Raw genomic sequence first — 20,915 nt, forward strand, 5'->3', positions numbered from 1 at the left:
TTTGACGTAGACCTTTGCTCACTCTTTCCTTACAGTTTTTTTTTATTTTTATTTTCACCTCAGCTTTAAGGTTCTGCCCTTTGCAGGATGACTGTTGGCAAAGCAGGTGGTGTGTTTGTTCTGTCTTCAAGGTGAGCTTTTGGATGTGTGTGCTCAACTCTTGCAGTCTTCAAGTTGGGAGGAACCACACATTTTTCCCTAGCAGGACATTCATTCTGTTTTGAAGATATGAGATGTGTCTCTGCTGTAGCTCTCTTGACTGCTTCTGACACTTGTGTGGCCATAGTCAGGCGCGCAGAGACGTGCCAGCCCTTTGTGCCACTCTGTAAAGGATGATGTCTCTCTCCTCTGCTGGGAGAGGAAGGACTTTCATTAAGATGCCTGCAGCCCTTATGTCTGAGCAAGTCCCACACAAAGTCCCGTCAGTCATTAGTTTTCCAGCTTGGGGCATCTGCTTGACAGGGTTGGTCTGCTTAAACCGGGTATGTGTGTGTGTGTGCGCGCGCGCGCGCACGTGTGCGTACGTGTGTGTGTGTGTGTGTGTGTGTGTGTGTGTGTGTGTGTGTATTATGGCTCTGCCAAGTAACTTATTCCCTACTTTCATGAACAGTAAAAGGGTTATTGCACAGGGAAGGTCAGCATGACCGTGGGTCATCTTTCCAGACCACTTGAGGTTGCATGTTGGCCAAGCGACAGCTTGTACCACAGTCTCACACACATCCTGGAGTGCTTTTGCAAAGACCCACTATGTTCAAATCACCTTCAGCAGAGAGCAACTTGGACAGTTGTGGAGGATGGGTAGCCCATTTGTTACTGTTATAGAAGCCCTGGAATGGCTTCATATCCATCGCACGGTCATTTTTAATCTAGGCTATGATGAATTCCTTTCATCTCTTTATAGATGATGTTATGTATTTTATCAGCAAGGGAAGAATGGGGAGAGAGAGGGAAGGAGCATGCAAATAAGAAAATGAATAAATAACAAAGAGAGGCAGTGTTTAGCCCTCTAAGAAAAGTACACCTAGCCGTTGATGCACTGTCCTCCAGCAAAGCTAATATGAGCAGAGTGCATTCTGGGCCGACACTAAGGTACTGACCTGGTCGTTATTTCGCTCTGGTTTCAATGGTTAGAATTTATATCCATCGCAAGGCATACTCATGTCATGAGGACAACTGCTAGGGCCAGGTAAACACCCCCTCTTCCCCATCCTGACTTTAAAATGGATTTTCCTTTCAATTTCTTCTGCCCCACTGTTTGTTGTTAAGTGTCAGGAGAGACAGTGGCCACCACAAACTGTGACACATTTTCCCAGGCTTGGAATGATGCTTACCAGTTCCCCATGCCATGCTTCAAAGAGACTGCCACTGAGCCAATCTCAAATCGCAGTGCTGAGAGGGAGGGGGCTGGCTCTCCCATAAGGACATGATGTTCCCTTGGTCATTCTCCTCAAAACAGACTATTTAAGCCAGGACTGAAATGATTCTGCTGCAGGCCAGGACCCTGCGATTTATGTAGTCTTTAGTTACAAACAGCCCTTGTGCTAACTCACCTAACAAAGGACGTGATAATGTAAGGGGTTGGCTGCTATTGTCTCCTTGTTTGAATATTCACTTCGGTACTCTCGCTAAAAGCCCAGCACTGACTCACAGAAGAGGTGCGTCTGTCAACATGAATTTGTCATCATCGTTTTAACCACTTGCTGCTCCTTTCTTCATGCTGTGGTGTAAATAAGAGGGCACTGGACGTTGCTACGAATATCCATTTGCAAGTGTGCTTATTAAGTTATACCCAACTCTGTTCCAGAAAGGATTAAGGAGAAAGTCATAAGGGAATGACGAAAACCTGAGAAGAAAGGATGGGTGGAAGGCAATCAAGAGTAGGAAGAAGCTAAGAGGAAAGAAAGTGTTGCTGCTGACAGCCCTGTGGTGCTGCCCCGTGGTGCTTGGTGCATGTGGCTGGCTATGAAAACCATCTGAAATTAGCAGAGGTACTAATACAATCAGTGGATGCCTGTGGGGCACTGGGAGCGATTGAAGTTGTTCTGACTTGAGAAGGGTACAGTGCCTGACTGAGTATGGGCCTAGCATCACACTGTATTAGCCTTCAGTCGGGACCTTCAGATTTAGACAGTAGAACCTGTGTCCCCATGGCAATGTGATGGCTGTAAAATGAAGTTCACGGAACTTAAGGTAAAACCACCAGAGGTTTACTTTATCCAATGGTGAAGCTGAAAGAATAAAAAGCGTGCCCAAACTGGTGGAGCTAGCAGTCGAGCCAGCGTGGAGACACACTTCACGCCGGCTAGCCAACACTTGTGGTGTTGATATGCTCCAGAGTCCAGCCCCAGGAGGCTCATGGCTTAGCTGATTCCTCCACAACTTCTGTAGGGAAGATGGAGTCCAGGGGCCCAAGAGTTTCCTCCGCCATTGTGGCAGTAGCCTCTGGTGTCTTTTCAGCATCCTCTTGGAAGGAAGAAAAATTGTGTTCTTCACTGAAACCTATTTAAAATAAATAAATAAGGTTTACATCCTGACCAGTGGCCCTGATTTCGATGTTGAGTGTGGCAGGATTAAAAGTCATCACCAGACCCATCCAGAAAGGATCCAGATTCTCAGAACAGCCTGATGCTTGCTCCGGTCTGTTTGTGTTACACCTACTGTGACATTCAGTACACCAGCAAAGGCCAGCCCTGCACATGAATACAAAGGAGCACCAACCACCCCAAAGGAAACCATGGCAGACAGGGACCATCCTAGGCAGAACCACATATAGTAACAAACATACTTTAGTGGCTGACAGTTTGCCAAGATTGCTTCCTCAAAAGTGGGAGTGGAGCTGTTTGTTTTGCTAATTCGGGGTGTTCTTGGTGTTTGCCTAACAGCTTTAGAGAAATTCTCACTAATCGCCCTAATCCATTCCAGAATGCCAGGGGCACTGGCCTAGCTCCTAAGAAGTGGCTGGGCCTCCGGTGTCCCAGGGTTCTTTTTGATGGTCTGAAGCGGTTCTGGGGGACTGGAAATTGGAGAGGTCTTCAAAGGCCGCACAGTCAGAATGAAAAACAGATGAGATGATATTTAGAACAATAATCAACACAGTAAACAACACAAACTAACTCTAGACTGCCTTTAAAAGTATTAGTTAGCTTCTCTCTGACAGAGACACAACAAGCTCCCTGTGCAGATTTACCAAGTTCAGGTTTCATAAGCCATCAGTTCCTTTCTTGGGGGACCTTATCCTCTCTGTGGTGCCGCGTTAGAATCAACATGCTGCTTACTTGTGGGAAACGAAACAAGTTGTTTTCAGAAGGAACACATCTGCCTTTAACTTCCAGGGACGGCCCGGCTGCAGAAACCTTAAGTATAATTTGGGCCATAACAAAAGGCAGGCTTGGAGATTCCAATCAATTAATTCTATTGAAAAGCACCAAGCAGCCCATTCAGCCAGGAGAAGGGTGGTGAGAGTCTTAAGCATTCAGGTAAATAGATAATCCATTAAGCCAACAATGGACATTGTGGCGAGTGCCATCCTGCTCTTGTCAGCGCTGATTTGTAGTCTTTGGATTGTCCCGCCCTCCTGCTGAGGGACTTCTATTCCCTCCCTTCCACTCTTTGTTCCCTTATTCAGGGCTAAGGGAAAACAAAGCGAGAAAGCAGCGCCTACCCCGTGTTCCACTCTGGATGAGTTCTTCCTCTATAGCGAGAAGGCGGTTGTATTTGGTCACTCGTTCACCCCGAGAAAGACCCCCCAACTTGATAAACCGGGCGCCGAGTCCAACAGCCTGAAGTGGGGAAAACAACTTATTTTAAATAGCAGAGTTTTGGTTTTGAGCAGTCCTTTAACGAGACAGGGAACCGCTGCAGGACTCTGTTGAGGGGGGTTTCTCTTCATCTTTGTGGGAGTAAAGTGGCCTGCTGGCAAGCTGAGCACTGAAGGGCAAACAGATGGTGTGCCTGACAGACCATCAGGCACTTTACGAGTCTTGAGAGTGCGCCGATTTCATCGGAACATGGCCTGGCCTTTCGCACCCTGTCTTGGGCGCAGGGGGTGGGGGGTGTGGAGATTGCAAGTGTACACCCCATTCATTTTATTGTGCCCGCCATTTTCCCTGAACTTCAATTTTGTCTCTTTTAAAAAGTTCAAAGATTAGCGCTTTGCAAAAGGGAGCTGTCTGGGAGGAAGCAAGTCTATTTCATAAAAGGTTACTCGACTTTCTCCACCAAAGACTGCATTTCCCTGAAATACCGATTCATCATAAAAGCGGTGTTTTGGCAATTCCGCAATTGACCATCGCTCTGCACTTACCAGATCGACAAGGCTGTCATCAGAGGACTCTGCCTCCGTGCTCCCGAAGACCGCGAGCTGCTTTTTACCTGCAAGAGCCGCCCCCGTCAGTCACACATGACTTACAAGAAGTTCATGCTCATCGGGGACTCTGATCAAAACGACAATTTTCCCCGAGATTTCAGAGTTTCTGGGGGAAGGAACCCATGGTCTGACCACTTGAACATTCTCACCCAAGCATCTGTGGCTTTATCTCCCTGGCTTTATCTGTTCAGTTCCCTTCAGTGTCTTACGTGCTAATAAAAAACAAAGAGAGTCAGAGGAGATGCTCCTAACAGCACTTGCCGCACAAGCGTGAGGACCTGAGTTTGATCCCTGGGGCCCCGGGAAAGCTGCAAATAACACCGCTAATGTCTGTAATCCCACGGTACCGTCAGTATTTCTACAGGGAGAGGCGATGGAAGAAACCGGGGATGCTCTTAAGGATGGCCAGCCTGGCCTACACAGTGGGTCGCTGCCAAAAGATTGTCTGCAGCAAGGTGGATGGAGAGGACCAAAACCTGAGGCTGTCCTTTGACCTCCACATAGAACATGCATACGAAACCACAAAGGCTATTAAATTTAAGATATGTTGATTGTAAGATACAGTATTATTACTACTAAAAGGAAGGGAGGATGCTTGAATCTGAGTTTTTATTAGCATAGCTATGACATTCAGTTCTGTTGCTGCTTGGTGTATAAGAATATGCTTCAAGGACATGGACTGTGGAGTTCTTACCTAAGCAGGAGAACTTTCTCAACTCATCCAGGGGAAATTACAGCCCCTCCCCTCAGGTGCTGCCCCACAATGCCCGCCTTTCTTTCTCCCATCTGGATGTCAGAGTTGCTGGCATTTAGACATTTAAGAGTCCCAAAACCTCTTGAAACTTGCCAAGGTCTCTAAAAGGCAAAGTTCTATAGTGACAAGGTTTGTGTTTTCCTGGCAGGAAGCATTCCAACGAGCACCTCCTCGCCAGTTCTGCCCACCTTCTGGTAACTGCCCCATCCCCTGGCTGCCAGGCTGGCTCTGAGCCCTGCTCCAGGTCCAAGACTGTCCTTCTGCCTAGCTCACAGCCCTGAGGATGGTATCTGTGTGTCGGGTACCATGCGTAAGTTATCAGGACAGCTGTGACCTTGCCAGATTGCTGCCTGTGCAGGGGATATCAACCGTCAACTACACAGGTCTTCATAGTGATCACCACAGGGAGAAAACAGGCTGCTATTGCAATGAAGAAAGTTCAGGGCAGAACCATTAAGGGTCAGCAGGTCAGGTGTGGTGTGAACATGAGCACCAGTCCATTTAAGTCAAAACTTGAAGGATGGGGAGGAACTGACCAAGTGAAGGGCAAGGCGGGGCATCTGAGTCAAAGGGGCAACTTGCCCTGACTTTGAAACATTTGGAACTGAAAATGAGCAAGGGTGGGCAAGTGGGGTGAAGGGGAGATTCAACCTCTGCAAACTTCAGTTTTCAACAGGAAAATGAAGAGGGCGTTGTGTACCGCTACTTCAGCTGTGAGGTTTACCCTGAGGCTGAAACAGCTGCCACTCCCACCACACAGCTGCGCTCCCTGGTGCCGCAAGTATGCAGGCAACAAAGCCTTGAGTCTCACTTGGCATCCCTTGGTGCCTGTTCTGGGATCCTGTTCCTTCCAGATTCCTTGCTGGGGACCTGCATCCAGATGCTTTTTTCCCCTTCCCAACACTGTTTGGAGGAGTGCATGGAATAAGGCGGAGAGGAAGGCCCCCCAAAACGCTGCACAGACAGCATAGAGGAAGACTGTGGGACCCTGGGTGCGACAGTAACACGAACATCTAGGACCGCCCAGGACAGGAGCAACCGGAGAACCCCATAGACGGGCTGTCCGTGCATGGTTCAGCATCGCATCATTGTTATTGCTGGGACACAAATGATGACAAAGTGATTGTGTGCACTGATGTGAAGGTATCAGATGAGCTGCCTCATGGGTGCTCTTAACCACGGAGCTATCTCTCCGGCCCCCAGAAGCTATAAAGCTTTGTCGACCTGCTGGCAGCTTTCTGGTACTGCAGTTAGGAAGCCTCCTTCCTTCTCCAGGGCCTTCCTTCTCCAGGCTCACAGAAAAACTGTTCCTCTTAAATGGGGTCTTCTTGCCATTTTCTTAATTGTGATCAGCTCCCCTCTTAAGGGTGACCTAGCTCCCAACTGTGCCCAGTCCCAGACTTCCCCAGGCCAGTGTGAAATAAAATGGCCCCAGGAGGTCTGGAGGCAATTACGTTTCAATCAAGTTAATTGCCATATCCTCACTTGATCTGTGCCTGCTTGGAAGGATGGAAGCTTACCCTTCCACATAGAATCTCCTAGATTCATAAATTAATCGTGTGCCCATGTGGGTGTACGTGTGTGTACAGGCGAGCATATGGATGTGCATATGCATTTGGAGGTCAGAGGACAGACGAGATCTCTCATTGGCTTAGATCTGCACCGAGCAGGCTGGATTAACCAGCAAGCAAGTCCAGGGATCCTCCTGTCTCTGGCTTCTGGCACACCATTACTGGGACTAGAAACATGTACTTGACTTTTTACACAGGTTCTTGGAAATGACCTCAGGCCCTCATGCTGAAGAGCGTGAACATACTGGTCCTGATGTGTAGGATGTTCACAGGGCCTTCCCCGGGTGTGACAGGCTGACACATCCAGCCCTCTGCTCCCTCACTGGTCCTGATGTGTGGGGGCGTTCATAGGGCCTCCCCGGGCGTGGCAGGCTGACACATCCAGTCCTTCTGCTCGTGGTCGTGGTGCTTGGAGCCTCACCTTTGTGAATGTCCAGCTGTCTCTGGCCACCTGGCCAAGGTACCAGGGATTTCCCGGGGCAAGAGTCACAGCTTTAAACCTGTTGCTTAGCAGTAAGGGCTGGGTACCCCTTCTGAGTCTCTGATATTCCTCTGTACCCTAAAGTTACAGCCTAGAGCAAATGGATGGGTGTGCTAAGATGGCTCTGCCCTCTGGAGGAGACCGGGCAGAAAGCCTGATACTGTGAGCTGCCAGCGGTGGTGACCAGCGAAGGGTCTGACATCGTAGAACCAGTCTGTCACACAACATCCTGGTGCCAGGCGTAGAGTTACACTTGATCCCCCACCAATGGCTGGACTTCCTTTGCTTTCAAGTTTTAATCCTTGCTTTTTATTAGCTTGGACGTACTGTACGGGTTTGGCTCGTTGCATAACCAAGCCATTACGGGGCACTCGGGTCAATATTTTACTCACCGTTCAGAAGATGGGTTATTTCCACCAAGTCAGACATGGTGGTTTGGTTTGTGTGGTTTATGACCAGCCCGTGGGATTTCGGGGTGCTGGTATTCCTGTGCTCCAGGAGTTTAGAGATGCTTCTGGAAGCAGCCCCTGCAATGATGTAGCACCTGGAAGCAAGAGCAGCATAGATGCCGTCCCACTGTTCAGAGTCCTGGGTAAACAAATATTTAAGAGGTGATCGTTACAATGCATCGAAAGCTATCACAGAACAACAGGAGTAACAGCATATAATCAAATCATACCCTTTTTCTCAACACATAAAATATTTTCCTTGATGTCTGTGCCTTAAGGATTTTTGTGCCACTGTCAAACAAATTAGCAAGCTTCGTGGAGAGAAGCTTTGAGTAATTTAATTTGAGCCTAAAGAGCTTGTGGGTGAAGAAACCAAAACATTAGCGCCTTAAGTATTACTCCCCACACTGCCTACAGAGTTACTTGAGGCCCGGGTATCACCACCCACGGCTTTGTCCACAGTGCGGTTAAACACTGTCTGCTTAGAAGACTCTTCAGTTATTTCCACGAAACAAACTAACACCTGAAAAAGAGCTTGTAAGGGCCTTGAGCATCTTTATTTGTTAAGACTATTGTGTCGGTGATGGTGAGACCACTGTAGGACATGGAATATTTAATTAGATGTGTGTTCATGCGTATACCTAGATGCATATAAAGTTATCCTGGCCACTGGACCAGATTTCAAGCCATCCCATACTTGCTGACTGTGCGGTTGTGGGTCCTCTCAAATCGACAGAACTTGGTCAGCCTCAGGACTGTCCCAACAAGGCCCAGTGAGGTCCTGGGCCCTGAGTTCAGCTGCGTTTCTGAGAGTACTGTAAGTTTTCTGGCTGAGAAAGGGGAGCCCTGAAACTCCAAATTCGATCTAGCTTCCCTATTGTCTGGAATCTAATTTGTTGTCTCAGAGAGGATATCTGTTCCACATACAGATGGTTCTCAAAGCCATAAAAATCAAGAAGTCCAGTTTTGGATGTGGTCTTCCCAGGCCTTTAGATGGCCCTGGTCAGATGTGTTCATTAGAATACACTGGATCTGAAACCTTCTCAAAATACAGCCGTGCTACTTGTATGCAGACACAGTAGCCGGCCTTCGCCTGGGGAATATCTGGCTTTATGGAAGTCCTGTTTCCATGAGCGTAGGAAAATGCTATATGATTAACCTATGGAAGCACTGGCTGGCACAGCAGGGCCGGCTTCCGGCCGTCAGGCTGCTGTAAATACGCAGGTACTCCTGAAGGGTTTGCGAATGGCTCGTTTCATTTCACAGACGGGCTTGCTCCTAGGTAATTGTGTTTCTGCTATTCACGGGCTTGGTAAGTGCCTTTTCACAAATGCCAAAACAAAGCAGTCCAGCCCAGCCCAAATTACAACACGTTCCCAGCAACAGACGTCCAGAAGAATGGGTTTTGTATTCTGCTTTGTTATAAAATGTGGAAGGTGAGGCTCCTTACTTCATCATGTGTAAAATATATGTTGGGGAACAGAGAAGGTGGGCCCTGCTTACCTCCTTCCTGAAGGGATCAATCAAGGCAATGATGGCAGGATACTTGTTGATCAGATCCACGTACAGGTCCACCATCTCAGCCATGCTTTTGTACGTGCCCGTCATCACTTCGTACTTTCCCTTGCTCTGATGTGTGTAAGGGAGGCAGTGAAAGATAAATGATGGGTTCTTCAGAGGGTGACCATGTCATTCAAACTCTATTTCACACTGATGATTATACACTGGTTCTTTTCTGGGCACATTCCACTGCTCACTGTACTTTCTCTCTTTTTTTTTTTTTTTTTTTTTTAATTCTCTCATATATTATATTCCGACTGCAGTTTCCCCTCCCCTGTACTTTAAATTTCATTTAAGTTTTTAACCCAGGGAAGGCAAGTCACCATTGCTGTCGATGCCCCAGAGAGAGTTATTCCCACTGACTTCAGATGGAGCCATCTACACACACACACAGATCAGGTGGAGCGTGGGAGAAGAATGCTTTCTATTTAGGGTTATGAGATGGTAGTGCAGGCCCCCAGCGGCCTGGGTAGGTGGGCGATAACACCAATCCCTAAGCTGCCACACACAGCAGCAATATAGGCCTGCCCACTCGAGAGCCCACTCTCCTTCCGCTCACAGGGAGCAAGTCGCTTGTTCCCCTTTCTGTGAACATAGCAAACTCTGAATTCAGGGTGAAGTTTCTGCAAACTAACACCCAGCAGTAGTGACAAGTGGTCCTGGCAAGGTGGCTCTTTCCCAGGTAGCCTGCCCCTTGCCCTGGAAGGGGCGGGCGCTGGTGCAAGCCTTTTCATTGATTTCTGCAAAGATTCCTGACCTAAGTATGGAAGCAAACAGGGTTGAAGGATCCAGTTTAGTTCTGCAAGACAAAGCAGTTTTCTTTCAAGCTTGTGACCAGTGGTGGCATTGGATGCTTAGGTTAGGGAGGGAGGTACGCTAGGAAGTAGGCGGTTTGCTTCGCTAATACCCTCCTGCTGCTCCAGCTAACAGGGTGGATTCTACTGGAACTAAGCGGGTTCCTAAGAAGTCTACAGTTAAAAGGATTTTCTACCTTTTTCACATTAAAAAAAACAGCGAGAAGTTTTAGCTTCTATAATGAGAAGCTTAAAAATCCTATCTTGTCAGTGAAGAAATGCTAATGACTTTGAACTAACATTATTGTAAGAATTATCTGATATCAAGCTAATACATTTTACTGACTATAAGCGATAAATACTCATTCTAGTTAGCGCTAGCAGTCAGCATATTCATAGTTCCGGGTATACGTTGCTGATGCAAACATGCAATTATTTTTCTCAATGGTGTGCCTGGGAACCAATCATTACGTGAAGAATAGGAAATTACTTCAAGCATCCCTTTATGTGCCTCGTTTCTGTACAAAGTAGAATAATTTCTAGAAATCAGCCAAAACTTAGGGTTCTTTAGACTGTTCAAAACTGTCTTTGTGGTGGCAGTTAGAATTGCAGCCAGGTGAGATCCTATTGGCCGTGTCTCCTGAGCCGACGTTAATTACCAAATCGGCACTGGTGTGCTTCAGGATGACGGGCATTAGGTAAAACCAAGAACCAACCTTGGCGTGTCTGAGGATGGGATGTATATGCAAGCGTGTAACATGGAAAGAGACTAGATTTCTCAACACACAGATTCCCAGGCATGGAGGTGAGCTGCTGCTTTATCCTGGGGTCTGTGGCGGGGAGCAGCATTCATTTCCTTTTAAATGGTCCTCTCTGTAGGTGAACTGATCGCCAGGTGATGGTCCAGGTCAGGGGCAATGATGTATTTAGTTGGGATAAAAACATATTCCTCATAAACTTAATAACCTGGGGATGTAGCTCAGTGGTAGAATACTTGCCAACCTAGCATGTGTGAATCAGGGCTCGATTTCATGCTTGACAAATTCAGGATTTACCAACCAAATTATTTATACTCACAAAATGTATCAGATTGTTAAATTATTTCCCAACAGCGTTCATGATTACTCTATAAATCATGCAATTAAGTAGGTTCCTAAGGAGTCCACAAATGAAGGGATTTTATACTTTTTTTCATTTTTAAAACCTTCATTTTATGTGTCCATTTTAATTGCAGAATTTCTAAGTATGTAACCATGATACTTTATGCTACTTTAGAAAACCAATAGTCCATTATTTTCTAGTCATTACCTAATCTGGCATTCTCAACTCCACTTTTATTCATGCATCTACGAGGGCATCTGTTCAGAAAATGCCAGGTAAGTTCTAATGTAGGAATCACGTCCTGCAAACAGGGTGGCCGCTTTGGGAACTCACATAGTCCATTAACTCGTGCGCAGCGCAGTTGATGGCCAGGTGCAGGCTCATTCCCAGCTCTAGCCCCAGGTTCGAGCAGATCCCCTGGATAAGAAGCAGCGGCTGCTCTATGGTGTCGTAGTTAACAGTTAGACAGCCAAGGTGGGACATCTTGCCCGTGATCGGCTGCTGCAAAATCCAAAGAAGACGGTTCAAGTCACCACAGCATGTTAAGGTTGCTGGAACACCCTCACCCTGTGACAGACATGGGTTTTAACTGGATGTGGGTCTCCAAAGATCGACTCCTTCCACTTTTGATGACATCTGCTTCTAAACCACCCACCCCCACCCCTGGTCTGGGCATTTAATTCCCCTACCCCATCTGCTTGTCTTTCTTCGGTGCACCTAACTACTCTACCTGACTGGCTCTGCCCTTCTCCATGGGGCTAACCTGAGCCACCAATCAATCACCAGGCTATCCCTGTAAGCATCCATGGATCACTAACTTGGTCAATCCTCCTCTCCCAAACCGACTTTCTTATGTTCTGGTTTCTTCTAGATGAGGAGCACTGATCTTTTTTTTTTTTTTTTTTTTTTTTTTTTTTTTTTTTTTTTTTTTTTTTTTAATGAGTGCTAGGCAGGTAACTCGGGGGAAAGCACATCCTCCCAGGCCTGGCACCCAAGTGCCACGTGGTGGAAGGAGAGAACCAACTTTTCTATGTTATTCTCTGGCCTCCACGAGTGTGAACGCTGCTTTTTTCTTTCTCCCTCTGTTGGTAGTACTCTGACTTCTAGATGATCCTTTGCTACTCTGCTATTTATACAGACAGTCTCTCTCCTAAGTCTTTTACCTGCAGGGTTAAATTCAGTCCTGCCAGTCATAAAGTTTACCCTGCAATCTTAAGATTTCAGATAATGCTGGGTGGTGATGGCACACACTTTAATCCCAGCACTCAGGAGGCAGAGGCATGAAGATCTCCAAGTTTGAGGCCAGACTGATCTAGAGTGTGTTCCAGGGCAGTCAGGGCTACACAGAGAAACCCTGTCTCCAAAAACCCAAATAAACAAAGCTTTCAACAGTTGATGATGGCTCTCCAGGAAACCTGCAGCCAGGAAGAGGAAGGCTGGGACCCCAGCTCCACATTGGCACCCTGGGAGCAAAGTTACCACTTCTTTGACTTGGTCCTGGTCTTTGAAGCAAAATACTAAGTGAGGGGGCGGGGAGCAGGGCACATAGGGCACCCAACCGAGGTGGAGAGCACATGCTTACCTGACCTCTTTTGCCTCCATCATGCCCCTTTTTGGTCTCTGGTTTTGGAGGTGGGAGCTGTGGGATGAAGAGATAAAGAAAAATGCATCCCTTGGTATTTCAGACATCCCTGAGACAGCAAGCAGAGCTGAAGCTGGCTATTCTTAGGGAACCCGTCTTCCACACCATGAATCTCATTCCCATTCCCATGCAAATGGAGTCGGCGACAGACAGACACACACACACACACACAGAGATCATTCCAGAGATGCTCTTCTTAAAGTCCCTAGTTCTTTCTCCAACTCAAGTCCATTTTTAGTTCATCCTCTTCCGCCCTTCACCCACTGCATGCTGGTTTTCCTCCAAGCATACACAGGTCACACCAGCAACTCCTGGTGTGTGCAGGAGAATAACAAACCCTCTCCTGACCTTCAGGACTTCTACCTGCCACTGCAGGATTTGCTCTTACAGGCCCAATATTCTCAGAGTAAAATCAAGGTGTATTTGATCTTTGGAGAGAGCCAAAGGTCATGAAATACTTTATAAATCCTAAAGGATGACCTTAGCAAAGAGCCAGTGTCTCAGGAACTAAAACCGGGATTGTCTAATACTTCAGAAGACAGACAGATCCACTGCCAATGAACAGTGTATGCGCTTGGATCACAGGGAGCTTCAGCTGTCAACTTGACACAAACCCAGAGTCACCTAGGAGGAGGGACCCTCAGCTGAAGAACTGCCCAGGTTAGACTGGCCTGGGACCAGTCTATGAGGTCTCGGTCTCTCTCTCTCTCTCTCTCTCTCTCTCTCTCTCTCTCTCTCTCTCTCTCTCTCTCTCTCTCTCTGATGTGAGATTCCCCTCTGTATGCTGTGAATATGTTTTATTACCATTGTTAATAAAGAAGCTGCTATGGCAGGGCAGAATATAGCACGGCAGGAAATCCAGGCAGAGATAGAGGAGGAAAGAAGGCAGAGTCAAGGAGATGCCATGTAGCCACCCAAGAAGCAAGAGGTAACAAACCATGAGCCTTGTGGTTAAATATAAAGTAATAGAAATGGGCTAATTTAAGATGTAAGAACTAGCTAAGAATACGCCTAAGCCATTGGCCAAACTGTGTTGTAATTAATACAGTTTTTAGTTTTGGGGGCTGGGTGGCTGGGAACCAAAGTACAGTCTCAGTTTCTCTCTCTCTCTCTCTCTCTCTCTCTCTCTCTCTCTCTCTCTCTCTCTCTCTCTCCCTCCCTTCCTCTCTCCCTCCCTTCCTCTCTCCCTCCCTTCCTCTCTCCCTCCCTCCCTCTCTCCCTCCTCTCCCTCCCCAGCCTCCCAAGTGCTGGGATTAAAGGTGTGCATCACCACCACCTGGCTGTGAGGCTTTTCTAACTGTTAACTGGTATAGGAGAGCCCAGCCTACAGTGTGTGGAACCATCCGTAGACTGTTTGACTGAGCCCCCTTTTGTAACATGCCTTTTGCTACCCCACCACCACCATTAGGACAATCAGCCCCTCACACCTGGGAGTCCCCTTTCTTTTTCCTAGTCCTTCCTGGTGTCTCATGACCTAGGGGTGCCTCTTCCTCTCCTGCCCACTCCAGTATTACCACCCTGGCTGGATTTGTATACGGTGACCCCTCCTTCTATAATTAATCAGGTCCAGCACTGTTGGTTCTATTTAATGGACCCAAGATAACACTGGAGATTTTAAAGTGATTAAATGTGCATACTATGTGAACCACGAAAGAAAGAAAGGTAGCTGAATAAGCCAGAGGAAGCAAGCCAGCAAGCAACGTCCCTCCATGTCTTCGGCTCCAGGTTCCTGCCCTGACTTTCCTTAATGATGGATTGGTACCTGGAAGTGGAAGCCAAATAAACCCTCTCCTCTGAGGTTACTTTTTTTTAGTTATGCTGTTTATTACAGCATGAGAAAGCAAACTAGAACAGCTTGGTTTGGATAGGAAACCCAAAGCAAATGAATGCATTCTTCATAGCAGCAACAATACTGATTTAACCCCAAAATGAACCAGGAGCTGAATTCAGGTGTCGCTGCTTCCCCGGGCTGCCTTTACATACCGTCTCAATCACTCTGTTGATTTGTTTCTGAATCTCCAGGAGCAGCTCTATACCCTGTAAGCAGAACAGCCATGCTGTACAACTTCAGATGACAAACGTGAGTCATACCCCGATGGCCAGTGTTTCCTGAAACTGTTCTGGATTTCTTACTGAGGACTGCCAGCTGGTGGAGGGTGTGGCCTACGCAATGAGAAGAATGAGTGTTCATCTCTGACCCCTGTTGGTTTGTGTGTGAGTGCCAGGCTCTGTCTTGGCATCTTCATGGTGAAAACCAGCGAACCATTCTTTATCATAGCCTCTTGGCCAGGCTGGAAAACGTAGCAATGCATGCCGCAGGTCACCAAGGAGGCCTGGCTAACTAGTCATGTAAGAAGTAGAACAGTGGGGCTACAGAGATGGCTCATCTGGAAACACATGTGTTTTTGCAGGGGAGACAGGTTCAGTTCCCGGCATCCACAGGACAGCTAACAGTTATCTGTAGTCCCAATTGCAGAGACTCCATTACCCTCTCCTGGCCTCCTCAGGCACTGGATAGACAGGGCGCACAGACATATGCAACCAAAACACCCATACGCATAAAATAGAAGTAAGTGCGTCTTTAAAAGGAGGAAGAGCAGGAGGTGGGCTGTGATCGTGAGGGCGTCAGCACAGGAAGGTGAGGATGGCGTGCAGAATGCTCTGGAGTCCCAAGACCACAGAGGGGTCCTGCCACAGGGCCTGAAAATAGCCTCACAGATAATCTGACAGCTGGAGTGGCACGTGGAAACGGAAATTGTGAGGTAATAAGAATTTTGTTTAAAAGGGATTCTTTTTCACAGAGAAAGCAAGTGAAACTTTTGTACAGCTTCTTTTCACAATTTACAAAATTTCACTCATCACAGGAAGGATGGGGGGAGCTTCCTCTCCTTTTTCTGAAAGCACTCATCATAGCATGAACCTTGTAGAGGACTCGGAAGCATACTGACTCTCCAAAGGGTGATGGAGACCTCACCAGCACACCTGAGAAATGAAGCTCCCACATAGGATGTATTCATCTCATAAATGAGCATTGAATGCATGGTCTGCTAGCCTGGAGTTCTTTATTTAACAGAATAGGTCGCTGGGGAGTGCCGGCTCCTGCTATAGCGGACAAGCAGATACTCCGGGTATTCTCAGATGATAGCTCCCATAAGACCTCGCTCCTGTGAGTCACCAATATGAGCTAAGGCTGGACCAAACCAGACCAAACCACTAAGAGGGTCTGTTTCCTTTTGTTTGAGTTCCTGCTTTCTTCTGATTGATTTGATTTCCTAAAATATCATTTCATATATTTTATTCACTCCCCCTTGATTGACACTAAAATTCACCAATGGTGGAGGATTGGGTGGGGCAAGTAGGAAAACTGTCTTAGCTGAGTCAGGTACTTGTTTGGTTGTTAATCCAGGATGGGGGATGCAAATCACTTCCTTCATTAAGTTTAGCTTCCCAGGTGATGCCTTCCCGCAGCTGAGCACAGATCCCATCAGCAGAGGCATGGTGAGTGTCGCCACTGACGGCTGCTCCTGACAGGGAAGCAGAGGAGAGAGAATGGCAGTTCAGCGCAGGGCCTCGTCCCAGGTCCCCGTGCAGAGATAGGTGCAACCTTCACTGACCTGGCCATGCTTCAGGGACGCAATGTTCACGTACAGAGGGACACTGGCCAGGCTGGCACTGGTTTTCGCCACCGCTAGTGAAACAGCGCCTATGGCCATGCTACCGTGGAGGATGGGTTCAGGGGGTTCTGGGGGGATAATAGGTTTTTCCAAAAGCGTGTCCCTCCGCCCTGGAGAGGAAACAGAGTCAGGGATTCGTTTCTAGAAGTCTCAATGTAATAGAACCGCATCTTCTTCGGATGCTGCACTCACAGAAGACCCAGTACAGACGGAAGGGCGAGGGTTAAGGTTGGCCTTCTCCCCCTCAGCTCCCAGGGGTTTTCCGATTTGCTCACTTAGCCCTGGACTCTGCCTGATGGTTTTCAGGCCACTCAGCATGATCATAGTCCATAATCATATGAGGTGGATACTGAAACTCCCACAGTTGTGTGTAAGTAGACTGGGATTTGTTGTGGTGACGAGACCACAACATATTTATTGTGCAATTTTGTTGGGGGATATTGGACCACACTGTGAACCCCGAGTCTCCATTGGTATTAATTAAATATAATTCACCTTGGGTCAGAAGGCTGAGTTAACAACTAGTTGACAGAAAGCAATCACAGAGCATCAGAGGGCACCCAGGAGGGATAGAGAGGGTACCAAAAGTAGTAGGTGCAGCTTAGGATGCAGATGCACTCTTGGGGAGACACCAGCAAGGCGAGATTAGCTAGTTGCAACTCAGCCTCTCTGAGCTAGTGGGTTTTCACCCCAGTCTTTGAATCTCGAATCTTATTTATAAATAGAACAATAGAGAATTAAAGCTACCGTTAGTGGCAGCCAAAACTGGTGCCTGCAGGAACAGAATTCCCTCCAGGATGCAGCCTGAGCCGCAGGGCCGCTGCCAGAGAAGCAGACCAGGGACTGCAGAGTTGCGACTGCTGACTGAAGCCACTGTGCCAGAGATAACACAATATCTTACAGGAAGCAGATGCAGGCTCAACTTAGAGTGCTCAAATTCCAAACCCTGCTCTTCAATGTCACCGTAGTTTCCGTGTACCTCACATCGAGCACCTCTTCCTAACTTACCGTCCTCTTCTCTAAAGCCAAAGCCATATGTTGTTCTGTTTGGCCACCATCTCTAGTAGAGCCCAAGCCCAGCAGTCTGTCCAGCATCCTCACCCATCTTCTCCGCCACCCTGTCTCTTCAAGCCCTCTTAGTCAGCCTCCAGCCTCCCAGTCTTCCCCACTGCCACCTTGGGTCCTCAGTGGAGAGAAGACACTAAGCACCCAGCACATGATTAGGACAGGGCAAATCCCTGTCTCCTTCTGTAACTTCTCTTTCCTTAAGCTCTCAGTCCTGAGTCAAAAGCATCTGCCACATGAAGTTCATTAGTGCATCCCACCTGTAGCTCAGTAGAGTCTACATCCTCTGAGACAAGACAGTCTAACATAACTCTCTTAGGTTAGTTCTGGTCCTCGCTCTGAAGCATAAACAATGAAATAAAGGATCACAGTTTTCATTGCCTCTCAGTTCCTTCCTGGTGTGGTGTTTCTTCTTCTTCCTTCCCCTCCTCATTTATTATTATTTTCTGACACAGGGTTTCTCTGTGTATCTCTGGTTGTCCTGGAACTCACTCTGTAGACGAGGCTGGCCTCAGACTCACAAAGATCAGTCTGCCTCTGCCTCCTGAGTGCTGGGATTAAGGGTGTGGGCCAACACTGCTGGGCTAGTGTTTTCTTATTTAATGACACCTACTTCTTAACTGTGTGTCCAGATGTGCCTGGGCTACTGGCAGTCATGGCAAGTTGAAGGAAAACATGGCATGAGTCCTTAGGAGATATAAAACTGCTCACGATACCAGGGGCAGTTCTAGAACTAACATACTGAAGGGGCCGCCATTGGCACTCTGTTAGAAGTGCAGGCAGAGGTCTCAGTGAAGCAAAGCTGTAGAAAACAATGCTAACTGATATGTGAGACCAAAACAGAGCGCTATACCTTGCAGCGTAAGGTTTCTGTTTGCAGCCAAGACAGTTAAGAGTACGTTCCTATTTATCCAGTGTTGAGTCCTTGCAAGCTAAGGTTTCTATTTGTGACTGACAATAAATTCCTGTTGTAAACTGCAAAGCGTGTGTCTCAGCCTACACTAAACTTGCGCCCCCACTCACATGATTTACATCCTTGCCCTTGCTCCTTGACTTTCACCATATAACAACATATAACAACATGTAACAGCTGCCTCTCTGGCCCCTGTGAACAGCTTATAGCTCCTGTAAGAAGCACCGCAAGACATCAGCAGGGGCTGCCCTCTTAAATCTCAGCTTAGGGTGAGAAAGCCAGCTGGCCAGTCCAGTGCACCCCAAAAGACATCTCACTTTAACTGGACAACTGTGGATGTGGTCTTTTCCTGCTCTTTGTAGCACAGATAATAAAAACCCAGGTACAGATATTGGAGTTCAAGTTGAAGATCAGAAAAGCAAACCAGCCAACCACTAGAGAGTTCTTTTAGCTCTGCCAATGCTCAGACCAAAGGGGTGATCCTGTCTTCAGATTCCATCTGTCTCCAGCAAACCTCAGACTCCAGATTCCATTGAGCGCTTGTCTCTTCCCCTTTATATTCCTCTCTTCACCCAGCCATATCATTCCCGTCTCCACCTCCCTAGTGCTGGGATTGAAGGCCACCACTACCTGGCCTGTATGGCTGACTAGTGTGGCTGCTTTGCATTCTGATCTCTAGGCAAGCTTTATTTATTAAAACACAAATAATATACCACTATAATCAGATATGTGATTAGATCATAGAACTCGCCTCTGGCAAAGCAGACCCTTTATTAAGGGATGGCTTTTTGATTGCCTCATGGAAAATTTCAGGGAGGTGCAAATCCCTGCCCTCCAAGTTCCCACCTTCCTCTTACCCCTCTGTCACTGCCACTCTTTAAGGCCTTTTATTCAATAGTGCTCACCTATGAATAACAGCATAATCATTTCATTTCTCAAATAAAAGGGGAGGGTAAAATGAGAATAAACCTAGTCCTCCCAGCACAGCAGTTTCAAGGGAGTCAGATGGCACCTTGCTGGGCACTGCCTACCCCAAAGCCCAGCCTTTATTCTCCATACCTTTGCAGCCAACAGTGCTGTGATGTGGGAAGTCCTTCTGTATATGTGTTGCTTTTATTGGTTGATGAATAAAGCTGATTGGGCCAATGGCTTAGCAGAGTAAAGCCAGGCAGAAAATCAGAAGAGAGAGAGAGAAAGAGAGAGAGAGAGAGAGAGAGAGAGAGAGAGAGAGAGAGAGAGAGAGAGAGAGAGAGAGTCAGGCAGAACCTTCCTGGTAGGTCACAGTCTCATGGTGATACATAAATTAATAGAAAGGGGTTAATTTAAGATGTAAGAGCTAGCTGGGAATACACCTAAGCTATTGGCCAGACAGTGTTGTAATTAATATAATTTCTGTGTGATTATTTGGGACTGAGTGGCCTGGAAACAAATTATGAATGGTGCCCAACATGGGGCACAACTATTATTCAGGTTTGGGCGGCTGGGAAATGAAACATGGTCTCTGGTTACAGCGCTGGAAGATGGCAAGCCACTCACCTGGCTTCTGCCCTTTCTTCTTGGTGGGAGGTGGAGGAGGTGGTGGCAGGATTACAGGTGGTGGTACGGGCACTGACTCCTCAAGGCTCCTTTCCAACTCTTTTCTCTCTTTATCTTCTTGTACTTTATTTTCAAAGAATAGCCTGCATGGCAAGAAGTATAAGACTTTACAATGGAATGTCATGATTTAGAGCTGACCCTGGTCTGTTTCAATAATATGTTTTTTTTAAGCTAAGGAAGAACAAATTAGCTTTAATTCCCAAGGTTAATAAAAGTAATGATGGTGTTAAAACCATTTTTTTTCAAGAACCAAATTCTTATCATTTAAATTATTTGAGCTCTTTTTATACTCTCTAAATAAAATTCAAAGGCATAATTTGATTAAGGGGTACTGGATTTTCTTTTTATAAAAATGACATGCAGAAGCTAAACCATTCAAGAATCCTTAGTGAAAACAGGGTTGGAAATATGTCTTTTCCTTTTCCTCTTAGCAAGAGATTTATTTTTAAGTGTGTGTGCACACATGTGTGCATGTCTATGCATGCACGCATGTAGGTATTTGAGAAGACCAGAAGTATCCAATCTCCCAGGAGCAGGGCTTCTAGGCAGCTGTGAGCTGCCCAGTTTAAGTGCTGGGAACTCAATTTGGGTACTCTGCTAGAGCAGAATTAATGTGGGATGCCCCTCTGTATGCTGTGATTATTTTTTTATTACTATTGGTTAATAAGGACGCTGCTTTGACCTATGGCAGGGCAAAATATAGCTGGGCAGAGAGGCCAAACAATACAGGGAGAGAGAAGGTAAAGTCAAGGAGGATGCCAGCAGCTGCTGGAGAAGCAAGATGTGAGGTAACAAGCCATGAACCTCGTGGTAAAATATTAATTAATAAAAATGGATTACTTTACGTCGTAAGCACTAGTTAATAATAAGCCTGAGCGAATAAGCCAAACAGTATGTAATTAATATTAAACCTCTGAGTGGTTACTTTAAAGTGGCCTTGGGACCTGGT

At 46.9% G+C, this 20,915-nt stretch overlaps 1 protein-coding gene across 3 annotated transcripts in view; it reads right to left on the reverse strand.

Moving 5' to 3' along the window:
- Window positions 1-2,235: 2,235 nt before the first annotated feature.
- The window catches only part of Eno4 (enolase 4), a 32,005-nt gene continuing 13,325 nt past the window's right edge, over window positions 2,236-20,915 (reverse strand). The window contains exons 5-16 of one of the 3 annotated variants that reach the window (XM_057776988.1): window positions 19,907-20,049; window positions 19,430-19,519; window positions 16,333-16,502; window positions 16,105-16,242; window positions 14,702-14,755; window positions 12,659-12,715; window positions 11,410-11,577; window positions 9,125-9,250; window positions 7,565-7,760; window positions 4,304-4,371; window positions 3,662-3,779; window positions 2,236-2,499 (exon numbers count right to left, since the gene is read on the reverse strand). In XM_057776988.1, coding sequence (XP_057632971.1) covers window positions 2,354-2,499; window positions 3,662-3,779; window positions 4,304-4,371; window positions 7,565-7,760; window positions 9,125-9,250; window positions 11,410-11,577; window positions 12,659-12,715; window positions 14,702-14,755; window positions 16,105-16,242; window positions 16,333-16,502; window positions 19,430-19,519; window positions 19,907-20,049 — 1,474 coding nt within the window. In that variant the 3' untranslated portion in view covers window positions 2,236-2,353. Of the gene's footprint in view, window positions 3,031-3,661; window positions 3,780-4,303; window positions 4,372-7,564; window positions 7,761-9,124; window positions 9,251-11,409; window positions 11,578-12,658; window positions 12,716-14,701; window positions 14,756-16,104; window positions 16,243-16,332; window positions 16,503-19,429; window positions 19,520-19,906; window positions 20,050-20,915 lie in introns of all 3 variants that reach the window. The other 2 variants (XM_057776989.1, XM_057776991.1) reach the window with 2 other exon arrangements.

The sequence above is a fragment of the Chionomys nivalis genome, chromosome 8 (assembly GCF_950005125.1).
Source record: "Chionomys nivalis chromosome 8, mChiNiv1.1, whole genome shotgun sequence".
Lineage (NCBI taxonomy): Eukaryota > Metazoa > Chordata > Mammalia > Rodentia > Cricetidae > Chionomys > Chionomys nivalis.